This window comes from Dicentrarchus labrax, unplaced genomic scaffold (genome assembly GCF_905237075.1).
Source record: "Dicentrarchus labrax unplaced genomic scaffold, dlabrax2021, whole genome shotgun sequence".
In the NCBI taxonomy this organism is placed as follows: Eukaryota; Metazoa; Chordata; class Actinopteri; family Moronidae; genus Dicentrarchus; species Dicentrarchus labrax.
The window spans coordinates 11,545,639-11,569,580 of record NW_026136719.1 but is presented as its reverse complement, the minus strand read 5'-3'; the positions used below and the strand labels follow the sequence as shown (position 1 = coordinate 11,569,580).

At 39.9% G+C, this 23,942-nt stretch overlaps 1 protein-coding gene across 3 annotated transcripts; it reads left to right on the top strand.

The window, feature by feature from the left end:
- Positions 1 to 762: 762 nt before the first annotated feature.
- On the top strand, positions 763 to 10,298 carry LOC127351502 (coiled-coil domain-containing protein 81-like). 3 transcript variants are annotated; one of them, XM_051379092.1, is made up of 16 exons: positions 763 to 1,066; positions 1,189 to 1,250; positions 1,325 to 1,478; positions 2,463 to 2,659; positions 2,746 to 2,820; positions 2,912 to 3,083; positions 3,913 to 3,982; positions 4,856 to 4,949; positions 5,450 to 5,596; positions 6,933 to 7,031; positions 7,396 to 7,565; positions 7,652 to 7,730; positions 8,282 to 8,392; positions 8,882 to 8,991; positions 9,123 to 9,248; positions 9,835 to 10,298. In XM_051379092.1, exons 1-16 carry the CDS (start codon positions 991 to 993, stop codon positions 9,971 to 9,973), a joined length of 1,881 nt encoding a protein of 626 aa, XP_051235052.1. In that variant the 5' UTR covers positions 763 to 990; the 3' UTR covers positions 9,974 to 10,298. The 3 variants fall into 3 exon arrangements, with proteins under 3 accessions (XP_051235052.1, XP_051235051.1, XP_051235053.1); XM_051379091.1 differs by having other exon boundaries at positions 766 to 1,066; positions 3,910 to 3,982; XM_051379093.1 differs by having other exon boundaries at positions 770 to 1,066; positions 2,463 to 2,647; positions 3,910 to 3,982.
- The last annotated feature ends 13,644 nt before the right edge of the window (positions 10,299 to 23,942 follow it).

The window sequence follows — 23,942 nt, the reverse complement described above, 5'->3', positions numbered from 1 at the left end:
AATGTTTGTTTTGTCCAACCCACAGCCTCAAAATGTTTAAAATAAAAAAGAAAGAAAGAAAGAAATGATTAAAGCTGCAAGCGGTGATGGACGGGCCCTCTCAATCTGGACGTTACTGGAGGTGGGTCAATGTAGTCGAGAACTTTTATGTGTTTAGTGACACTGAGCGAAGTCACGTCCTGTGTTCCCCATATGGGGCTAAAAAAATGTCCATTAATTAAACGTTATGTGCCAGCACATCAAGTATAAAGCACACCATGAAAATGTCATGTAGGCTAAATATAAACAATTGTCACACGAGGCTTACTTCCTGTTGCCAATAGGTGGCACTGTGACTGATTATTGGCATGTGATAGATGTCACAATCATGTGAAGTTTGGTGCAGATTGTATTATGTACACTCAAGTTACGACAACGTCGTAATTTGACGCCCGAATACCACCAACGTCGTAATTTGACGCCAGAGTACCACCAACCGCAGTCTGCGGTGAAGTGTGCAAAACTGGAATCTAGTCATTGCCGTTTTCTTATGAATTACTGGATAATTGTTATGTAATTATTATGCATCACTGTAGACAATATTACGGATTATTTCCAGAACAGCAGTCATTATTCTAACTGTTTTTACTCTTTATAATGACACACAATTTATGTGCAAAAGCAGTCGGAATTGTTTGGAATTATTATTAAGAAAGCAGACTTGTGTTGACTATGCTCAGAGCATGTTGCCTCCTGAATATAGTTTAATTATTGGCTTCTTTGTGGCTTTGTGCTCTCCATTATAATAATGACAACTAGCCCACAAGATGAAACTCGAACTCCTGCTCTGTTGTAGTTTTGTGTCAGCCGCACTGAGAGAGAGGCGCCGACGCTTGCCCTGCGGGGGTATTGCTAATGGCAACCTCGTCTTGATGTCTGGCAACCAGGCAGCAGAAACACATTACTTTAACGTTTAAGCTTCATTCTGGGAGGATTTGGGGTTTATTAAAGATGACTGACATACTGCGGCTGGCGGCAGAAGCGGACAGACGGACTTTACCGACCCTCTCCCAGCTCTCTGAAAACGGTCGGATAGAAAACTTGTATCATTATCTCTTTTTTTTTGCTTTTACTTTATATTATATTTGGCCTATACTGCAAATAAAGTGCGCAGTGTGTCATACCACCAAACTCTGAACTGCTTTTCAGATATTACCTGTATCTGGGCTGATGTATCCGCCTACACTGAACGTCAGATGACATTACAGAAGGTTAGCCTGCCTGCCTATCTATCTATTTATCTGTCTATCGATCTGAAACTGATAGAGTCATTTGATTGTAATAGGGGGTCCATCTGGTAGGACTGGGGACCTTCACCTTTTCTCAGCAGAAGTTGGACATAGGAAACAAGTTCATGGTGATCCAAAGACCCATCTTTCTCCTTGCTGGGAAACTAGTCCAGTCTCTCGGTTTAAAGCAGGTCAGGCCACTTGCTGCAGGTAAGCACATCTTTAATATATGAGTGTATGTTTGTGATATGCTGTAGTACAATATCATAATATATAACAATTTGAAATGCTGTGCAGTATATTATAGTGTGTGCTGAAGAATTGGTAATTCATAGTTTAAATGTGTGAAATGCTTCGTCATTTCTATTAATGACATCATGGCCAATAGCGGTCTTCAAGCTTTTAACATTTTGGGAAATATACTACAGGCGGGAAGATGGATGCCTTTCTCACTGAGGAGAGTGCTATCAATCTTCTCACATCTCTGCAAGCACATTTCTCCAAAATGTCTAACTTTTCCTTTAATTATTATGTAGAGCAAGACAGGATTGTTAAGTCAAGGCAATAAGAATTGATCTTCTTAACTTGTTGATTTTTTTTTAAAGGGAGTTACCGGCTATTGAGGATTTACTTCATTACAAACTTATTGTTTTTACATCAGCACAGTAAAGACACAGAGTGCCACCACATGGATAAAGTATATGTATTAAAAGCCCTGAAAACATATTCTTTCAATCAGCTGCTTGCTATGAGTGCAAGGAGCTAATGTTGTCACACTGTTTTCCACCAGTCATGTGGTTATTTCACATAAGAGATTTATTTTTTTCCAGTGTTTTCCTCACTGGTTTGAAGTGGGCGGGGTTCAGTTAGAAAAAGGTGAAATCATAGTTGAATCATAATCTCATGACAGTTTGCTTGGTTGTTGTCAATCAGACCAAAACAAACAGATGAAATGGGTTTTTCAGTGTTAACCTCTTAATAAATAATAACTAAAGGTGTTTTTTATTTAAAGTTACAGAGAATTAAGAATTGAAGCCAAGTTTTCAGGGGCTTTAATCAAAAACATAGAGACAAATAAGAGATAGGTAAGATTTGGATTTGGACAGTGGGGTGGATCAAATCATTGTTTTTGACACATTAACAAAAGAACAATAAGGATTTGTGTGTGTGGGTGTGTGTGTGTGTCCCTTGCAGCAACACACCTACCAGTGGTGCAACTGAACTTTGCCGCTGTGTCACAAGAGACTCCTTTCAGTCGAGATGTAGTGGAGGGCTGCATTAGAGAAACTCTTCTGGTCCTTTTCAGAGCTTTGGCCTCTGAACAAAATGTGTTCCTCGCCTTCCAGGGAATTGGAGTTCTGTCCTTTAAGAACAACAAGGTGGCTCATACGGTATTTCCTATGCTGTGATTATCACATTGTTGTGGAATTTGGGCACTTGTTTTTCCTTGTTTAATCTCTTCTGATGTTATTCAAAGGCGCGGATGAAGTTCAACAGAGATTTTATTAATACCATGGATGGAACCGGTAGGCTGCTGTTAGCCTTTAACAATGTGAGTATAAAGTATTGCATGTGTGTTTGTGTTACAGTATAATGTACAGTATATGTACTCACACAGATCACTGGTACTTTTGTCCCTCCAGAGACCTGGGAGCAGTGTCTCTTTACTGTCTGGTGGACTGTCCAGGCTTCAGAGGCCACAAACTGCCAACCCCATCACCCTGCCAACTGTCTGCTCCCCTCAAACAGACAACAAAGCTGGTGACAAAGATCTATGGAGCTTGTCACCAGCTCCAGACCAGAGGAATGCAGGAGGTGAAAGAGTTTATTTTGCACAAGGCTGACAATTTGGGATTTGATAGCACTTTAATGAGTCTAAATTAAGTATTCCAAATCCTTTCAAATCAATATCAATTTGCTGCAAAAGAAAAAAAAAATGCATTCCTCACTGTGAGGATGAGCTGGTGCTGCAGTAGCTGTAATAAACCCAGCATGGTGGAAATTATGTTAATTATCATTTATCCTATGTACAATGTGCAAAAATTGCTGTTTGGAGGAGTAGTTATTGTTGACATTTTGGGAAAAAAGGCTTATTTACTTTCTTTACTGACTCTTGTCTCTCTCCTTTAAATAGGAAGCTACAGCCAAATGCTGATTAGACTAGCTTAGTTTAGCATAGACTAGGGGGCTTCTGATTAACACCTTAATTTTAGTTATATGTCCAATTCAACATACATGCTAGCTGTTTTCCAGCTTCCAGTCTTTATGCTAAGCTAAGATTACCATTTCCTTGCTAAAAGCTTCATATTTGTTGCGCAGTCATGAGAGTAGTCGAACCCAAAGTGTCGAACTATTCCTTTAAGGTGCTCTGTGGCTCCAGCATTTTGGGGTGGAGCACTTAAGACACTTTGATTAATGAGTCATGGCATTGTACCAACTTCAACTTGGAGCTTGCTAATTCTAAACCCATATCTATTAAAAAACAGAATGACAGAATCAACAGGGTGTAACAGAGATTGAGATACAGCATAGAAAGAATAACTAAAGAGCAGAATGACAGAATCAATAATGATAGACTGAAGATAAATTCAGTTATGTTTAGGGAAAGTGGACCTACTCAGAGTGTTGTGTGTCTCTACAGAAGTTCCCCAACAGAGAGAAACTAAATCCCTTCAGACACCGCAGCCCGTCACTGTGAAAGCTGAAGAAGAGAAGTACTACACACACAAAGACACAAAAGCTCACAGAAAGACAACCACACACACTCTATGGGGTGGTTCAGTGTGCAGTGCACAGAGCTGTTGTTTTCAGGTAGATGAGTCCCTGAGAGCTGAGAGCTCAGTGGTGGTCTTATATTGTTACTGCCCAGAGGCGGATTCCAGCTCCATCAATGATGCACAACTACCTGTGGGACAGATTCCTCCTCTGTCATCACCTCTCTGCACTGTCAGCATTCACACACACACACACACACACACACACACACACACACACACACACACACACACACACACACACACACACACACACACACACACACACACACACACACACACACACACACATTGTCACAACAAATGTACTTTCTTTTTTCAGTTTATAATTAGGCCACTCACTGTTGTTGTTCTTAGAAACCCTCTACACGCCTAAAACACACATGCAAAAATATATGTATACAACAGCTGTTCACAAAAACTTGTGATTGACCCACTGTGATGAAGTTAATTTTTCTATTTTAATTCAAAAGTTATGGTCCCCCAAATTGGTATAAATTAAAACACTTATAACAAGCTTATTTATTCGGTTTATATGAAAATGTTCTTGAGTACATACTTTTTCTGGTTCTAGTAAACAACCTAAACAACAAGGAGTGAGCTTTAGGAAGAATCTTATAAATAATGTGTAATATAATAACCTTTATAACATTTAAAAAATTTCTTATGCATAAGGAAATCACACTGGTTAAATCCACTTAATAATAGGTTACAATAATAACACCACAATTTACGAGTAGTTCCCTTTATATGATAGATAGATACTTTATTTATCCCAAGGGAAATTCTTAAATAATCTGTTTCTACTCCCAGGCCTGAGACCTCAGTCTCTCCACCAGAGGTCTCTCCCAAACTGGAGCAACCTCTTGTGAACATTAGCTGCTCTGGCCACGCCCGGGCGGGACAGGTAGGTGTATATATACGTGTGTACTGTAGGTGTGTGAATGTAGATCTAATCTGACTTTTACAGTTGTCTCTTAAAATCCAAGGTGAGGGTTCAAGGTGCCTTTATTTTCTTGGTGGAGTGGCTGGGAAATTAGATGTTATTGATAAGAAATTAGATTTTATTGATATTGATCTATCAATATAATAATATTACCGTGGGTGTACCCCACCCCTCAACAAGTGTGTGTGCTCTGATAGGCTCCAGCATAGGATAGTTTAGAACATAACTCAGAGCTTGACAACACAATGCTAGATGTAAACCTTTATTGCTTTTGGAGCTCAGGTGTCTGTCAAGGCAGCTGTAAGGATGATGTTCCGAAATCTGAAAATAATATGAACAACAAAAAAATTGCATCTACAAAATATTTACATTTAAAAGCCTGTGAGGAAAACAATTATATCTTTACATTACTAATGAATTACAGTGATAATTGTCAGTTTCCTGTGGCCTTGTCATCATAGGAGCTGTGCTACCTGTGTATGCAGCGGGCTCAAAGAAATGTTCCAGTTTACCTCAGAGAGCAGCAGCAGGCAGAGGAGAAAGCTCAGGAAAAACTCTTACTGCTTAAAGAACAACAGAGAGACAAGCAGTACATGGACAAAGAACAGGTGTGTTCATGTGCTTGTATTTGTATTTATATACAACTTTTCAGCAAATTTGTTTGCTAAAAAGTTGAAAAGTTGCGGATTGTTTGTTGATTCATCCCAAACATCCAATCTACCGACAGCACAGACATTGGCTGTAAGTTAGCTAGAAATGGACGTACCAACTGTGTCAGCGGGAGTGTGTCTCTGTGTGTTTTTGTGCAGCTCAGCCTGATCTCCAAACTCACCAGGGACTACTGTTCTCTTTGTAATTTCCCTCCAGTCTCTCTCCTTTTTTCTCTTTTCCCTGTTACTTTCAACTTGTGCAGTCAGATTCATCATCATCTCATCAATTCACGGCCTCTCGCCATCATCTTTCCATTTACTTTGTATAAAATCGTGCCACCTCTAAAATTTGCCTCGTGTACAGTCTGGAGACAGACTCTACAGCCCCGACTCACAATGCCTCTCCATGTTTAGCAGGTATAATAATTACTGTGGACACCATATTAGCTTGTTAGCATACTGACAGTTGGTAATCAACACAAAAACAAGGTATGTTATTAGTTTTGCAGTCATGTGGTCATACTTTGGTTAGGTACATTTTGACCTGATGATGGTGCTAGATGAAAAGTCAAGGGATCACCGACGTTATTACAGTTGATTCTGAGGGGAACATGAATGTCTGAATCAAATAGCAGTCCATTAGTTGTCATGATACTGCAGTCTGGGCCAAAGTGGTGGATGTACCAACATTAACGCTGCTAGTGTAGCTGAAACTATGATTGTGCTGGTAAAAGTGCAAGGGCTTTGGTGCTGTAAAAATATTTAAAAATAAAGTAAAATACTCAAACAAATAGATGTATGGCCGTAATACGTGTTGCATACTGTCTGCTGCAGTTTGCAAGGGATTTAAAAGTGCTCTAGGGATTGTGGTTTCAAGCCAAGAAAAAAACAACACACCACACTGAGGATGTAGGAACTGTTTATTCCGCAAAGGCAAAAGTCGGGCATTATATTAAGAAGAAGTGAAAACTGCAACTACTAGTTATTCAAATAAAAACGGAATAGAAAAAAAGCTGAGATTTTCTTTTCCTCCTCTTTACAGCCCTGTGAAATAAGTGTGGAACATGTGGGATATCATAATTCCAAATGAAACAACTTTAAGTGCACGTAGTTTTTGCCAATATTATATCATGGTTGTATAAAACGGCCTCTAAAACAGATTACAATGTCCCTAAAAATCGATTAAGCAGCCAAAGAAACCGCCCTTAATTTTTTACCATTGTGAGGCTGATATGTTATGATCTTAATGTCTTCTCTTTTTCAAAAGGCGTGTTTTTGTGTGTTCATATGGCAGGCAAAGCTGAATGAGCAGCGTGAGCATGCAAAGCAAATTGCTTCATTAAACCTGCAAATGTCCGACAAGAAAGAGAAGACTTACAGTTCTCTCTTCCCTGTGAGTAGAACCTCGACATTAAAGGCGTAATCCTTAAGATTTTTTATTTCATGCTATACAGCAGAAATTGTTTTCTACACAACAGCAGGGAAGAGGAGAGGCGTGCCTGCTAACAGCTCACTGTGGTTTCTGCTTTCTGTTCTAATATTAAATTTCAAACTGTTATGAACTGTGAGGCTACTGAAAACTACTATACAGAGAGGTAAAATGCTCATAAATAGAATCAGAAATAGGGTTTGAGTTCATGAAAATCTTAAGGATTATTACTTTAAAATGATTATCACACAGCTCTTGTCACTCACTGCAGCGTTTTAGTTCAGTGGCTTTTAAAATTAAGTGTCTTCTCTGGCCTGCTTGTGTTTAGACTTCATTCATCTTTCCGGCTCGGCCTCTCACTCCTGTCCGGAGCATTCAGCAGCATCGTTACATGAACGAGCTTCAGAGCCAGATAGAGAGCCGGCGGCAACACGAGGCTCGAGACCAGCAGAACTGTCTACTCATGGAGCGTCTCGACCAGGTCCAGCTGGTCCAGGAGTGAGTCTGTAACAGCCTGGTGGTACTGCTCAAATAATCCGTTGTGATAAATAGTGTGTCAACTGGTTTTTATGTTTGCGTTTTAGGATAGCTTCGCAGAAGGCTCAGCAGCTTCAGCAGAAACACGAGAGAACTAAGCATTACAAGAGGGCTCTGGACACTCAGGCAAGAAATTATATTTTGCATATGAGGATGTTGAAAATATATTATAAAGCAGGTGAGGACAAGCAATGATCACCAGTAGGGCGAGAAGTGAGTAAAATTACTCTGGGAATGACAAAGGTACCATTTACCCTACAAGTCAGTGTAGCATCAAAATGATTTTGAAGCTGTTATTTTAAGGTAGACAAGTTACATTATAGAGCTTTAACTGAACCTGTTCTGGTAGCTTAGAATAAAATAGTTAAAATGTATCTGAATAACAACAAAAAGTAAAAAATAGCCTCAGTAATGGACAAGCATGTATCCCACTTCTTAACTCAGCTTGAGGCAGTTAGAGCTAAATAAGCCACCACTACAAACTGTAGCATAAAGAAAACTGAATCTCAGGTTGCATTGTGGGCAATGTGTGCACCGAGTTAGAAGGAAAAAGAGGAAGTGACAAGCTGTGGTGCTTAACCGTGTGTCAAACGGCAAGGTTACATCTGGCCCAAGGGGCGTGTTATGTTTGCTCTTTTGTAACCTCACAGCTGAAATGAGTTTGTTCTGTGCTTTAGGTGGGAGATAAGAAGTGCACAGACCCTACAGTGTGCCAGCCTAACAACTCTGGGATCAACCGCTGTGAGACAGCAGCCAGCAACGCAGAGAGCCGAGACAGGGCACAGAAGGTCACCCGTTTCTTATTGCTGCCATAAACATTACTTTTCAGTGTGGCCTCATGCAGATGGCAGAAATAACTATAGTCATAGTTGTTTAAGTATATTAAAAGTCTCTGCATTGTTTTTTTGTTTTGTTTTGCAGTGGTGGAACAAGTACTCAGATACTTTGCTTAGTAGTAAAAAGTAGTAATACTACAGTGTAAAAATACACTACACAATACACAAGTAAGAAGTAAAGGTCATTTTTAAAGTAATATTATTATAAATGTATAAAAATTCACCCCTTTTACAGTGTTATATTATTAAGTATTAAAGAATTGAGATTAATATAATTGAGGCATTAACATGCTCATTGTAAACTTTATATACAGTAGGATAGTTTGAACTTTAAAAATGCATCATATTATGCTTTGTAAATACAATCTTATTAACAGGCCCACAAATATTCTACACTTTCTACACTTTAAAGTTGGTGTCATGTTATTCTATATACTGCAGCTCTTCCAGGTAAATTTCAGTGCTGCCACCCAGAGGAAGAAGGAAGAACAGCACAACCGCCAAAAACAGCTGGAGAAAGAGAGAGAAATTCTCAAACTGAACAAAATGGAGTGAGTGATAGACGGGGGAGGGGGTGAAAGAAATAGATAACAATGAAGATGTGGAGAAAAAGGCAGCAGCCTTAATCCAAAACATGTTTTTTCTTTGAAAACAATGTCTCCCTGGTGTGTTTCCTTCCCAGATTTATGTTGGACCGCATAAATCGCTTTGAGAAGAGGAGGGACCTCAGTAAGTCACTTGAGGATGAGTGGAGTCGCAGTGCGAAGCTCAAACACCAACGAGAGGAAGAGGAGAGGCGCTTCCTGAGGTGTGTGGATGTAGGATCACCTTGAGCCTCCATCAGCTTTCACCCGAGCATTTACATTTATTCATATATTCATAAGTTGGTTAAACATTCACTGAACTTTTCTACAGCACTGTAATTAAACATCAAAATGTTATCATTAGAATGTCAAAACTAGGGATATGCTGATTCAGTAGATATTGGAAAAAAGATCTATTAGCTTTAATTATTACATAAAGTCTCAACTAAACATTGGGCTATGTATTTGTTCCTTCGAGGAAGTAGAATATTTGTTTCAAAGTTTGAATATGACGTTTTTTTTAGATGGCAAGGTTAACCAAAGTGCATCCATACAAATTATTAACAGCTTTGTCATTTATGAGAGGGAAAAGATCAATTTGGTATCAGCAGATACTTCAGGTTTGGGTATCGGTATTGGACATGAAAAAGTGGTATAGACCCATTGCTTGTCAAACCTGCTACAATATCTGATTGTGATGTACTGTACCTAGAAAATCAATCATGGCCCACATCATTAATGCAGGACAAAATGTTTTTTCCTGCTCATTAATTCATCCTTCCGTGCTTTGTTCTGTCTCCCTGTGGTCAGGTCTGCTGGTCAGCTCCTGGTAGATAAGCTTGCACAGTACAGGCGCTGCTGCCAGTGCAAACGGAGGACCACTAACGGTGGAGAGACCAACATCTGGAAAGACTCTCATTATCTCTCTGGCTCCCAGTTCATGATCTGATGAACAGTGTAGCCAACAGCAGCACTTGAACATCAAAACCCCACAGCCTGAACAAGACCTCGGCCCTTGTAACTCATCACGCAGCAGTCATCAAAGTTTAAAATAATAAGTTAAGCATATGTGAAGCATACTTGGATGTTATGGTGAGCAGTATGCGCTATCCTCTGTTTTAATGTGAGATTTATTCTTGCTCCTTTCTCGTTTCTTGCACTTTTATTTTCCCCATATGGTTGTTTTTTGTATTTGTATGTCCAATGGTTGCATGTTATAATACTCACCGATAACATATCCATTCAATAAAATTACATATGTCAGCCCAATCAAAGATTTGTTTTCGCTGACGATATACCTTTTTCTGAAGTCAAACAATTGAATTGCTGTTCAACTGCACTTCACTACATACATCAATGAGCTGTTCATAACACTGAAGTTGAGCGATGATTCTGTTATATTCAGTAGTACGTTGCTCTTTAAAACCCGAACAAAACAAGCAGCGTCTACAAGTTTAACAGCTCAGCGCTTATTTTCCACAGAGTTATCAAATCATTATTGTTTCAGTAGTCATTGTAGTCTTTAAATAAACCTTTCATCAAAAGTTATGAGACTCATTGCTGAGGTGACAGCTGTTCTCTTAGCAAGGATTCAGACCAAAAACAGTCCTGCATTAAAACAACGCAGAGGGCTGAGATGGTGGTGCCGTGTAGTTAGCACGCAGGTATAAGTTCATGCACTTAAAAAATATAACTTCCACTCAGTTCACAACAGATTTGAATCCTCTTTACTGAGTGCAGTCTACAGACTATAAGGCACGCTAGGCCATATTATATATATATACATATATATATATATATTCTGAAAAGCTTTCATGGATTTCATCAGTGCAGCATAAAGGGGACAGGGATACAGAGACTGTCTATGGTGTTACCTTCAAAGTATTACATACTTTGAAGGGTAGCTGTCCCATATCTGACCCTGACAGGAGAGGGAAGTTCTCCATGCTACAGCACATACAGAGAAGAACATTAGTTACAAAGAGATGAAAAGCAAAAGGCCCCCCAATAGGGCCCCACATGTCTGAAGACTGTGAGAACAGAAGTAGGAAAACACAAAAACACAAATCATTAGACATCATTGTGTGGGTTTCTTCATAAATTGTTAAAGGTTGAAAACAAATTGGAGCGGAGAGAAGAGAGGAAAATAAAACAAGATAAGGATGAAAGAAGGTATGTGGCTTTGGTATGGGAGGATGGGTTCATGCAGTGGAGAGTTTCTATAGATGATAAATGTGTTGCAGGATCATGACAGTATGCTTCTGGCTGCAGTCCCAGTTCTCTGTAAAGCCAGAACTCCCTTAATGAGCTCATGGAGGCATTTTGAAGATCTTTGTGCTGAAACAGTTGCACACTCCGGCTGAGTGAGTCATTTACTAATTGACATAAATATTGTGTGTATGGACAAAGAGAAGTGTGTATATGGGTGTTTATGTGTGTGTGACTACGTGTGTTGTGCATATACTTTGTATCTCACATACTGTATACTGTATCTCAGGAAAGAGATATGTGATCCATTAGAGGATCCACCCTGAATTAGTTATATCTGTGCCAAACTGCAGTACTGAACCAAAATCAGTACTTATTGCTGAGTGTGTTTTGCGCTGTCTCTTGTGTATTTGTTGAGTTTGATCTATTTTAAAGGCCCATCTAGGGACGGCATCGCAAATTAGCTTAGGCTATAAATGTTGTGGTGTGTGGCATTTGTTTATGCTACATACTTGTTACTACATACAAATAAACAATAAAATAAAAATGTATTTGGATGTGTCCGTGTGTGATGCACCCATCTCCTGCAAAGTCTTGTGTGTGTCCTGTTAGTGGTTTAACAAGACCTTATTGACTTTGAAGTGTTGAGTTGAATACTCAAGTGGACTTGCGAGAGATCGACCTTTGAAGAGGGAGTGACTATTTCATTGTGAATATGTTAGCATGCTGATGTTGGAGCTTGTGCTCAAGGGCAAATGTGTTGCACTGTTATGTTCAAGTCTCCCCATAAACTGTGAACAAGACCACAACTATTAGTTGAAATGTAGCAAAAGGTCTTAATGCTCTTTTTACTAATCTTATTTCCAGAACAGATTACTTTCTTTTTGTGAGGTTTCTTGGACTTGAATGTTGAATTAAATATTCAAGATTTAGGACTTGGAATCCAGGCTTGGTGACTAAACTATAACATTAGTTGTTTATGGACTCATAGCTGTCTTCGATTAGGCTCCCTGAGGTGCCTAAGATTAGTCATTGGAGTGCATTGTAGGGTTGATAGAGGGGTGGAGGGCACTGCCTCATGGGGGATGTACTGTATGCTCCCCTGTGAGAAGACTCCAGGAGACTAGGAAACATATTTTATACTGTTTGTCATGCACATGATGACTGAACCAATGGTGGAGGTTATGTGAGACTGAGGCAAAGTGTCACACAGATTTGGTTCAGATTGGAATTTATTGAATCTGTAAAATGTGTGAAATTAAGGAAACTTATAAAACATAGTGAACACCCTGCATTTCCCTCTGTTTTCTACCCTCAGCCTTTCTTTTGTGTGTGTGTTTCCATGTTTCCAGATTCCCAGAGCTAGTATATCTAATGGATATCCATCCTAGTTTTACTGGCAGGCGGATCGTGGTTGGCTTTTTGACAGTTTGTGTCCGAGCTTCATTTCATGTCCAGATGTTTCCACCCTGCCCACACGCCATCTCACGATGGCCAGAGTACAATCCTCACAAACCAAACACATCGTGAGAGTGGGTGGGCTGTGTCATTGAATGACAACCAGCACATGATCAGTTGTTTTAACTGGGAGAGAAACTAATGGGGAATGACACGTGTTTATGTCCACTGTAAGGAAACCTGTTGTTTATGAAGTATATGAGCTGTAGAACAAAAAGGTCCTTGTATGTTGATGAAGTTCAGACATAATTACCCTGAAGACTGTCATGCTTAGGGTCAAGATAGAGGAAAAAATGTCAAGTGACAAAATCAATTTACTTTAATAGCTGCACTAGTCAACATTTTTGTATTAAAGGTCAGTGTTACCTAGCAGTATAGTTGCAGATTGCATCTCTCTCGCTTCACTTTCCCCTTTAAAGTGGCAAGAAGAAACTATGGTGGGTGCAAAACAAACAAAAAACGGCAACTCTAGTGCCAGTGTTTGGTTTGTCCCTTCTGGGTTACTGTAGAAACCTGGCGGTTCGACATGGTGACTCCATGGCAGGCGGCCTGCGGCATCTGTAGGTATAAATGTCTCATTCTAAGGCAACAAATACATAGGTATTCCTGTATTAAGGTGATTATACACTAATGAAACCATAGTTATGCATATTATATTCAATTTCTCTAAATGTTACACACTGGACTTATAACAATAGATAGATAGTGACAAACTCACAGACACACATTTACTCTGCAGTTCCCTCAGCTCATTGTTTTAGATTGATGGCCAACAACTTTACTGTTCGCTCTCACTCACTGCCCACATCAACCTTGATTCCAGTTGCAGCAAGTAGCTGTTAAAAGTTAAAATTGTTAAAATATTAAAAGCGCTGAAGAACTCCCTGTATGCCACCTGTCCAGCACCAGCATCAAGCAGCAAAGTTAGCGACCAGCTGAGGACATAGTGGTGAATACAGCTAAGTTAAAGACACGGTTATGTCATGGCAATGGTTTCTCCACATGTTGAAGTGGTGTGAATGAGGCTTGAGACCAATTCTCTAATACTAAGGCCAAGAAGCATATCATTATCATATAAAATGAAAAGAAAAGACCAGCGTATCCGCTGTTATATTTCCCAACTGTGTGGTAGCTGGATGCTGTCACAGTTTGGGCTAACGTTAGCAGCTCTCTCCTGCTCTATATTGGACTCTTGCAACCCAGGCAAAGTGTTTTTGCAAATGTTTGGCAAATGGGTTAGTCTTCATTCTGAAAGTCTTTTCTCTCAGTTCAAGGTTTGCAATCAAATTTAAAAAACCCTAAATCTAAATTATATCTATATGTGACAGAATTGATGATGGGGAATGGTGATTGGGGGGAACATTTTATTTATCTTCAAAAGCAAGATCTGTTATTGATCAGGGACATTTTCAGCATGTCTGAGAACCAAATGCTGTTTCCTGAGATGAAACAAATGCAGGCCGGAGCCCAGAAACAACCACGCCTGCTCCCTCAACCCCTTAACCGGTGTCAAATGAACATGCACACGCACAGTACACACACAACCAGAGGGCATCTCATGTCACAAACTCTGCATGTCAAAAAATGTCATTTCCTGACAAATATACTTCTACTGTTCCACTGAAGCCCCCTCCTTTCCTGTTCCTCTTCCGATTGTAAGGTACATCCTAACGGTTCACACGTGAACAACCTCAACACTTTTACACGCAGATACACTTACAGATATTGTTTGTGCTGTTGCCTGAGGGCAGCAGTAGGGATTTTGAGTTACCCTCTCCTTATTCCCCCTCCCTCTCTTCTAATCTCCATCTTCTCTTATCCACATTTACTTTACTCCTCTGAGGTATGAGATCAGCCTTTTCTTTCCCTCTGCTTCTCTTTTTCTTCACTTCTTTTACTTCTTGACTTACATTTCCATGTAGATTACCTTTCCTCATCCACCACTTGTCTACATATTTATCCTTGCTTACTTTCGCTTAGTGCTCGCCTGTCCCCAGTATATTACCTAAGGTTCCTGTCTGCCTTAACATAACACACATGTCTTCGGTTATAAGGATAAAGACACAGCTGCTGCACGGAGCCCATCTTGGTAGCAACACTGGGTCAGCATTGGTGTACCAAAGTGTGTGTGCTGTGGTTTTTGGTAAATGTTAAATTGTACATCACACTGCAATGTGTCCTTAAAAACTAAAAGTAAATAGTCTCTCAAACAGGGTCTGAGCTGCCTGGGGAACATGTTGTTTTACAGTATTATTTTCTGAAAGGCATTTCAAACTCTTCTCGACTGAAATCACTAATTTTTCTGGTGTATATCTTTGTGTGTACGCACATGTGCATCCATTGTAAATGTTAGGTTTGAGCATTGCTCAGAATTCAGCCCTCTCTCATGCCTGTTTATGGTCAAAGTATGCTGGCACGGTCTCTCAGAGCACAGCCATGGGATGTGGGAAGGAGAGAGACTGATTGAGTGATTTAGAGAAAAAAAAAATATAACTTTACTATATGTCACTTTATCACAGTTCCTCCAGATTTGCCCCTTGTGACTTACATATTACTTTACTGCAAATGTCATTAAACTTTTTAAACTTTGCATCAATGCATAAACAACATTTTGCTGTTTTAACTGAGTTGGTGGTGGTTTTAATTACTTTACAGTCAGGTTTTGTTTTTTTTGTCTGACTTTTCTCAAAACTTTGATTTTTTTGGTGAACTATTTCATAAAATGTGCCTCAAACAGTTATGAAACCATGTGAGAAGTTTAGAAGGGAATTCTCGCATTAGCCTACTGGAACGGCTAATGACTCAAAGACACCTGAAACGTCTCAAGAGGCTTGAACCACATCCACTGACGTTTTGTAAGGGGCCACAAGCCCAAAAAGGTTTAAGAACTGTTTTTAACAATTCAAATATACTGCATTTTATAAGCTTATTAGTTTTTTAAGGAAAACTTTAAAGGACCAGTATGTAGGATTTTGTGACATTCAGATTGCAACTAACTGAAGACTGCTAGTATCTGGGTGACCTGGGAATGAGAACTACAGTGGCTGCGAAACTTGTAAAAAGCACAAAAGCCCCAAACTACAACCACTGTTTGTCTGTTCTGAGCAACTGTAGAAACATAGTGGTGCAACATGGCGGACACCATGGAAGGCGACCCGCGGCATCTGTAGATATAAACAGTTCATTGTAAGGTAACAAAAACACAACAATTCCTATAATCAGATCATACTGATACCTACCTATGAATATTATATTCCATTTCTGCCCCCCTTGTCTAGGAATGATAAAACACCTCTGCCAAACTTATAGATACAAGCCTGTAAAGTCAAGTTCCAACACTTTAGACAACATAAACATAAGAAAAACATCAAACATTTTTGACAGGAGGGGATCTTTCTGTTCAGCAGTTCAGTTTATCCCCTTGGTTACTGTCCACCTCTAGTGACCATCAACAGCTCAGCCCTCAAAAGCAAGCTGAACCATAAAATGCCAAAATGATAATGCTCTAGGGGTGAGTAACTTTCCCCTAATAGCCTAATAAAACAGTTGAATATGCAGTAAGGTTCACAAGAAAAGCATATAAAGCTTTCTCCCTCTCTTTTTTGGGCTAATTGGATTTATTGGCATTATGTTTTAAATCAAACATGTTGCCAAAGCAAAGTCTTGTATAGAATATAAATACAACTTATACAATACCATTTAGTATTACATTGAAGCAAATACTAATAATATCATTAAAAAAAAGAAAAGAAAAGAAAAGAAAAGAAAGTATCCCACATTGAAATCATTTGTTGTAACATATTCTCCTGCCAGTTCTACTGTCGTGCTGTCATCTCCCTTAAGGGTTTGAATTAGTTGGTCTTTTGGGAAGGTTGGGATTTTCTGGTTGATTCTAATTGATTTCTAATTTCTTTGTATTTTGGACAACTTGTGAGAAAAATAATTTTGGTTTCAACTTCTGTTTCACAATGTGTATAAATTATCTTTGTTCTTTCAAGTCATTCCTTTTTATGGCGCCCAGTTTCAATAGCGAGTTTGTGGTCACTAAGTCTATATCTAGTTTCTCTCTCTCTCTCTCTCTCTCTCTCTCTCTCTCTCTCTCTCTCTCTCTCTCTCTCTCTCTCTCTCTCTCTCTCTCTCTCTCTCTCTCTCTCTCTCTCTCTCTCTCTCTCTCTCTCTCTCTCTCTCTCTCTCTCTCCTCACACACACACACACACACACACACACACACAACTGTAAATTACATGCAGGCTAGTCCCTGTGTCATCACTTGGTAATCAACTACAGTTAATTCTCCCCCTGATCCCTCTGCACTTGTTCTTTGTCCTTTAATAACTGAGACAGAGGGTGTCTCCTGATATTATGAAGGAACAGGTCCCAGTGAGCTGCAGTTTCAGCACAACGTAGAAAGAAATAATTTTTTTATGCAACAGTTTGGCTGATAATGCAGGGAGGAGCCTCTAGAGCTTTCAGTATGATCCAGCTGCAAACGGATCATGGTAAAGGTATTGCAGCAGCTTGCCTGATTACACTGGCCTGAACACAAACACCACATTTGATGTCAGAGTGTGTGTGCATGTGTGTTTGAATAGAATTCAGTACAATACCTTCATTCCAGCCCCTTAATTGCTTGCAGCTAATGAGTGGAGTCTTGATAGATGTGAACAGCTGGGAATGGAGGGAAAAGGAAGAAAGATGGAAACAATGTTGATAACCTGCCAAAACTAAGAAGCAAGGCCACTGTGTGTGTGTGTGTGTGTGTGTGTGTGTGTGTGTGTGTGTGTGCGTGCGTGCGTGCGTGCGTGCGTGCGTGCGTGCGTGCGTGCGTGCGTGCGTGCGTGCGTGCATGTCTGTCTGGCCGTAGTTGTGTGAGAGTGTATATCTATACATGCAAGGACCCTCTCTTGACAAGACGTTTTTAGTGATGTGATGACATTTTGGTCATTCCCCACAGCATGAAATTTTTAATTTAAAGTTCAGATTAAAATTGGTTAAGGTTGATTAAACCTGCACTAATCCCTCTTGCTATAGTTGGATCAAATGTGGATCACCCAACTCTGCAGTTGCTTTCAGCTCTACAGAGCGTTTTAGTCTCTTTCAGCTCGTTATTTTGATTGTACAGCTTGCAGCTTTACTGTTTAAGTTCACTCTCACTGTTCTTTATCAGTGTTGTTTTTGGCCATAGTTGTGTAAAGAAAGAAAAGAGAGCTAATAGAGAAACTCAATTAAATCTTTGATACTGTGAAGTTATCAGAATTGTTGGATGTAGTCCCCCTTCCCCAGTCCAATGTTAAAAAGTTGTGGTGGGAGGGGGGTGTCAGACACTGCTTGACCAACTTGAGTTGAGCATACTGAGGCCTTAACATTCATCAGATGGCCAGAAACGCAACTCCAAATGAATGCCATTGTTACTCAGTGTCTACTGGATGTGTATCTGCTAGCTTATACACACATTGCAATATCAACTAAGGAAGATGTTGATAGAGAGTTTACAGCTTGTTCCGCTTTGCCCAAGTGGCCAATAAATCAATTTCTGCTGTTTAAAGATAAGGGTAGGGCAGGTGATGGTTTTATATGTGTCCCAGTGTGTGTGTGTGTGTGTGTGTGTGTGTGTGTGTGTGTGTGTGTGTGTGTGTGTGTGTGTGTGTGTGTGTATCTGTCTGTGTTTTTGGACTGCAGCTCAGGTCCAATATCAGCACATAACATAACATAATTACTCACTGACCTGAAGTCGAGCCCAACTGGCTGTAGGCCATTTCCTGTCACAGCCCCTGATCTAGACTGTATGTATTCAATATTGCAACACATCAACCTTAGCTTGATAGATTAGAGTGAAAAACCTTAGTGAAATGCAATCAGAAACATTTCAGGCACGGATCCTTGGAGAAAACATTGGATTACATCTGTATCCTACTGAGAGACAAACTGTAATATGTGCATCCATCTTAGTCAATAACTAAAATTTAGTTTTTTCCAGTGAATTATTTACCAGTGGTTAAACTCTTGTTTCCACTGAAGTTACACTCTCAGTTCTTAAGAAATGTCAAGCAGGATAACAAAGTCAACTGAGAAAAATAAGGAGATGTGGTTTACATTACATGAATCAGGCAAGATTATTCCACATTTAAGTATAAATGTCTCACTTTATCAAACAAAAAATTGTTTTAAAGAGGCCAAATAATATTAGACACACTTTGGTATGTGAACATAGTTCAAAGATAACACACACAATAGACCATGGAAACTATACAGAGTCCAGACAGGAAAAAAGAAAATAGTCTGAACATAAAAATGTCCCGGTGGTACTGTAAGTACCAGCAGAATAACACGGGAACAATATTCCCACTGTCATAAAAACATGGAAAACCCCTTTGTCAGAATGACGCAGAGGTCTCCCTCCTGCTGTGAACACACCCCTTCCCACACGGAAGCTCTCATTAACCCGAAAAGGCTGCACACTTCCTGCTGGTCAGCAATTGTGCCCTGGTTAAGGGGTTACTATGGCAACAGTTGTTTTGTGGGCGCAAGGGTGTCTGGATAGAGAAAGAGGTCAAATGATGGCTACAGAGAAATGTTTGTCTGGCGTGGACACAGAGGCAGACTGCACAGTAAAAGTCTTGTTGTTTGTTTGTAGCGTTATGCGGCTTTATAGGAGCAATATTAAAATTAGCAAACACAGAGGATTTTTGTATTCAAACTGAAATTTAAATTTGATCACTTTTAATCGAGTCCTCTGTTCAAACAGCCCTTTACTCCTGCACATGACGGTGAGGGAATCGGTCATGTTAGCTGCTCTGTGAAGCTGTAGTTCGTCACCATAGACTGTATGATTAAAATGCACGTACAGTCCTGCTCACCATTATTGGCACCCATGAAGTACATAATGTGGAATATCTTCATCAAGTGAAACATTTCTGTTCTATAGAGAACTCGTGTTTGATACAAAGGAGCAAATGATAAACAACAATTTAAAACAATCAACAATGGGAGGAAAAAATAGAGAGAAGTCTTCGAAGGTTGGTGCGAATGGTGGACAAAACACCACGTCAAACATCCAAAGCCCTGAAGGCCAACGAGGAACAGTCTGAGGTCATGATTTCAACAATACCATACGCCGCACACTAAACCAAACAGGGCTTCATGGGCGAAGGTCAAGGAAGACACCATTGCTGAGGAAAAGACATAAAAAAGGAACGACTAATCTTTGCCAAAGAGAACCTGGACAAACCACAATCCTTCTGGGAAAATGTTCTGTGGACAGATGAAACAAAAATAGAGCTTTTTGGCAATGCACACCAACAGTTTGTTTACAGACGGAGAAATGACGCCTACAAGGAAAAGAACACTCTACCAACAGTTAAGCATGGTGGAGGATCCATAATGCTGTGGGGCTGCTTTGCTGCATCTGGTACTGGACGCCTTGACCGTATCACAGGAATCATGAAATCAGAGAATTATCAAGAGATTTTAGAGAGAAATGTCCTACCCAGTGTAAGAAAACTTGGTTTGAGTCAAAGATCATGGGTCCTCCAGCAAGACAAAGAACCAAAGCACACATCCAAAAGCACGCAGGAATGGTTGAAAAGGAAAAAAGGGACTGTTTTAAAATGGCCAGCAATGAGTCCTGATCTCAATCTGATTGAAAATCTTTGGTATGAGCTGAAATCTGCCATTGGGGAAAAGAAACCTGCAAAAGTTCAAGAGCTTGAACAATTTGCAAAGAGAGTGGGAGAAAATACCAGCTGAGACGTGCAAGAAGCTTATAGATGGCTACAAGAAACGTTTGGAGGCTGTCATCACTGCCAACAGGTGTGCAACCAAATATTAAAGAGGGATGCCATTATGGCTGCACATGCTGTTTTTTTCTGTTTCTTCTTTGAAATTACAATAAGTTGAAAAAACAATTTTCTTTGTTAAATTACTTTGGAGCTCCAATTAAAAGATCCTGATGATATAAATTTGGTACATTTCTATTTATTTCTGAAGATATTGTAGAGGTTATGCAAAAAATGAAGGGGTGCCAATAATGGTGAGCAGGACTGTAGTCCATCAAGAGGTTTTCTGAGGATCTGTTGTGAATCTCATTGTGGTGGGCTGTGGCCTTCACCATCTTGGCAGTCCTGACTCCACTGGCTCCCGGCTATTTAAATTGGCAAATATGTTGCGTGTCGGTGGAGCTGAGGCGGGCAGAATGAAGCCTGGTTACAGAAAACAGCTGCCTGTGACGGCACTCAAAGCGGCCATGCCCTTAATTACGCATAACCTTAATTAGGCCTTAATATAATTTAGGACAGGGTTATTCAAAAATTGATCCCTGTGCAGTTGTCATGAACGGGAAAATTAGCTACAGAGACCAGACTGCAAACATGTTTATTTCTACTATAAATTTCAATAAGTGGTCTCATGGTGACTCACTTCTCTCACAGCCTCAAGTGGACGTTTGAGGAAGTCCATGTTGGCTTCATACAGTGGCCACAAAAACAGGAAAGGCCTTTTCTAGAGCCAGTGTTTTTTTTTTTTTTTTGGAGAGTTCAGTCAAAACCACAAATGTGCATCTCATGGTGGCGCTTATATATAGTTATACATTTTAACGTTAAAAAAAAAAAAAAAGGCTTTTTGCCTAAACATTTAGATTTGCAAATATAGAATGTACTCAAAATAATAAGCAAATCCATCAAACACAAGACATTTCTGTCATATTCTGTGCATTTTTCCAAAGTAACATGATGTGAGTGAATATGATATGAGCTAAAACTCCACGACAGTAGCTAAATGGGCCTTGTGGTGGGATTGTTGTCTCCGCTGCTGTTTTTAAGATCAAAATTAAGTTTCAAACAATATTTTACAGCTGTAATGACAAAAAAAATTTAACTTTGGCACTATTGTTTTCTACATAGCTGTATTACAGTATATACTAGGGAAAGAAACTCAGGAACACAACAGTTATTGTGCTGATGATGTTCTGGGTTCTCTGAGTCATACAGATATATTAAATAGACAAACATGCAATGTCCCTGCAGCCCCATGCCTAATGTTTGTCTCAGATTTGGTCTCTCAACCTCCCTTAAACTGTAACATTACATTAAGCTCCATTAAGCTTCCTTCCTGTCAAACACCAGCTGTGTTAATTGTGTTAATAACTGTGAAAGCAGCTATTATAATGTTCTGATTCATCAGACAAACATCTCAACCATTCCAGGGACACATAACTTCTGGAAGCACTTCTGCTTCTTCTCACACCAGATTACAACAAATTCATAATTAAAATAGCACTATCTTTTGGGAGGACTGTCAACAGCAACCATCTAAAAACAAACTTCTACTGCCGGCTGTCAACTGGATGCTTGAAATGTCTGGAATGTGAGACTTTAGGTTCCTCTTTGTACTGTGCTGACGTGACTTTAGGTCAGTGGTTCCAAACTTTTTTCCCCTTTTCTATAATTGAGTAAACTGATTACAGACTCAGCAATTTGGATGACTGTTGAGCAGATTAATTTCTGTAAGCATCAGAGATTCATTTCCTTTAACAATTTCATTTATTTTTCTTCACAGAAATGAACACAATGCTGAGATATCCTAATGTGTGTGTACAGACCTACTGTGTATATTTGAAACTTTTCTTACTCCTCTTAAAATAAAGAAGGCCTTGTGACCCCCATGTGATGCTTTGGCGACCCCCAGTGGGGGTCCCCACTCCCAGGTTGGGAGCCATTGCAGTAGGTGAGACTGTGCGTTAACTGAATGTTTGTTTGTTTCCCCAAAACCAATTCAAGAAAAAGATCCCACAAAGCAAAATACTCTCCTACATGCTTTGGTCATTCCTGTAGAATCCATTTACCACTAATCGACTGACAAATCTGCTGATACATTTTGATGTGAAGAATTGATCGTAGCATGGATGACAACAGTCAGCTTCTGGCATGCAGTATGACTCTATGGCTGGCAATGGCCATTTGGTTCACCACTTTGTTCCAGACAGAAAAATCTCAATAACTACTAAATGAATTTCCATGAAATTTGGTACAGACATTCATGTACCACTCAGGATTAATTTCAATGACTCTGGTGATCCCCCAACTTATTGTCCAATACTTGACTGAATCATGACCAAGTATCTGCAAAAGTAATGAAACCCTACACTGTTTACTAAATAAACAGCAGAAACACGGCATTCACATCTTAAAGTAATCTACCAGGAATGTGCTCCTCCATGTACATGATTGGCAATGCAGCCCCTTGCCGGATGCTATTGTTTTGAATATCGGCAAAAGTTGAGCCAACTTTTCTTGCCGTACATCCTTGTGTTTTTTTTATTGACAGATCCCCCGGCATTGGCAACCCCTTCTGTTTTTATCATAGCTAAAGTTGGCTTTAACCGACCTGACCTGGAAATGACTCACAGGTCCCAAATCCCAACCCCCATGATTAACATCCCCCTACACCTCCCACACACACACACACGCAGAACTCCCTCTGCGGTACTCTAGAGATAATTGGGTCTGCACCAGAGAAATGGAGATCATTTCATCATCAAAAGTGCATAAGGGGGCGATGTGGTCTGTGGGTGCTTATTATGGTCAGAAGTGATCTTACTGGTATGCTGGTAGACTCCAGGCTTAAACTTGTGTCATGTGGTCAGACCACCTCTGCCTGGCTGGAAGAGTTTAACCTCTGGCCTCTGAGCTGTGATATCATCAGAAATACAGAGCTGTTGATTGAGAGAGAGAGAGAGAGAGAGAGAGAGAGAGAGAGAGAGAGAGAGAGAGAGAGAGAGAGAGAGAGAGAGAGAGAGAGAGATAATGTTCCCTATCAGAAGTGGGAGTAAAACAGGAAACCTACAGCTCAATAACAGTGACAGTAACACTGTGCTGTTGATGTTTTGGGTTATCTGAGTCACACAGGTCCAATGAGACTAACATGCACTGTCTCTGCTGCTTTGGAGGGAATATTAGAGACATGAACACAGTGCCTGCCGTGCAGAAGATACTCATCATTCTCCTGACATTTTGACTTGCTGTAGGGGATTATCTCAAGATGTGCTTTGACTGTGAGAAATTAGTGTCTCAATCATACATAACTGAGACAGAGTGAAGGATTAATATATTTTGCTATGAGAATGAGACAATCCCTGGATGACAGCCCTAAAAAAATCCTCTGTGAAGACTTGAAGAGTTTAAAGATGGATTAGATTCACAGGAATTCTTCATATCTGGGGTCTCTGTCACTTTCCTCAGTGTGTGGTTGCTCTCTCA

Bases quoted from the DNA above. Each gene is read 5' to 3' on its own strand.
- LOC127351502 (XM_051379091.1), top strand. From the start codon at position 991: ATGACTGACATACTGCGGCTGGCGGCAGAAGCGGACAGACGGACTTTA. The intron at 2,660-2,745 runs GTATTTCCTATG...TGTTATTCAAAG, and splicing joins ACAACAAGGTGGCTCATACG to GCGCGGATGAAGTTCAACAG. The intron at 8,992-9,122 runs GTGAGTGATAGA...TTTCCTTCCCAG, and splicing joins CTCAAACTGAACAAAATGGA to ATTTATGTTGGACCGCATAA.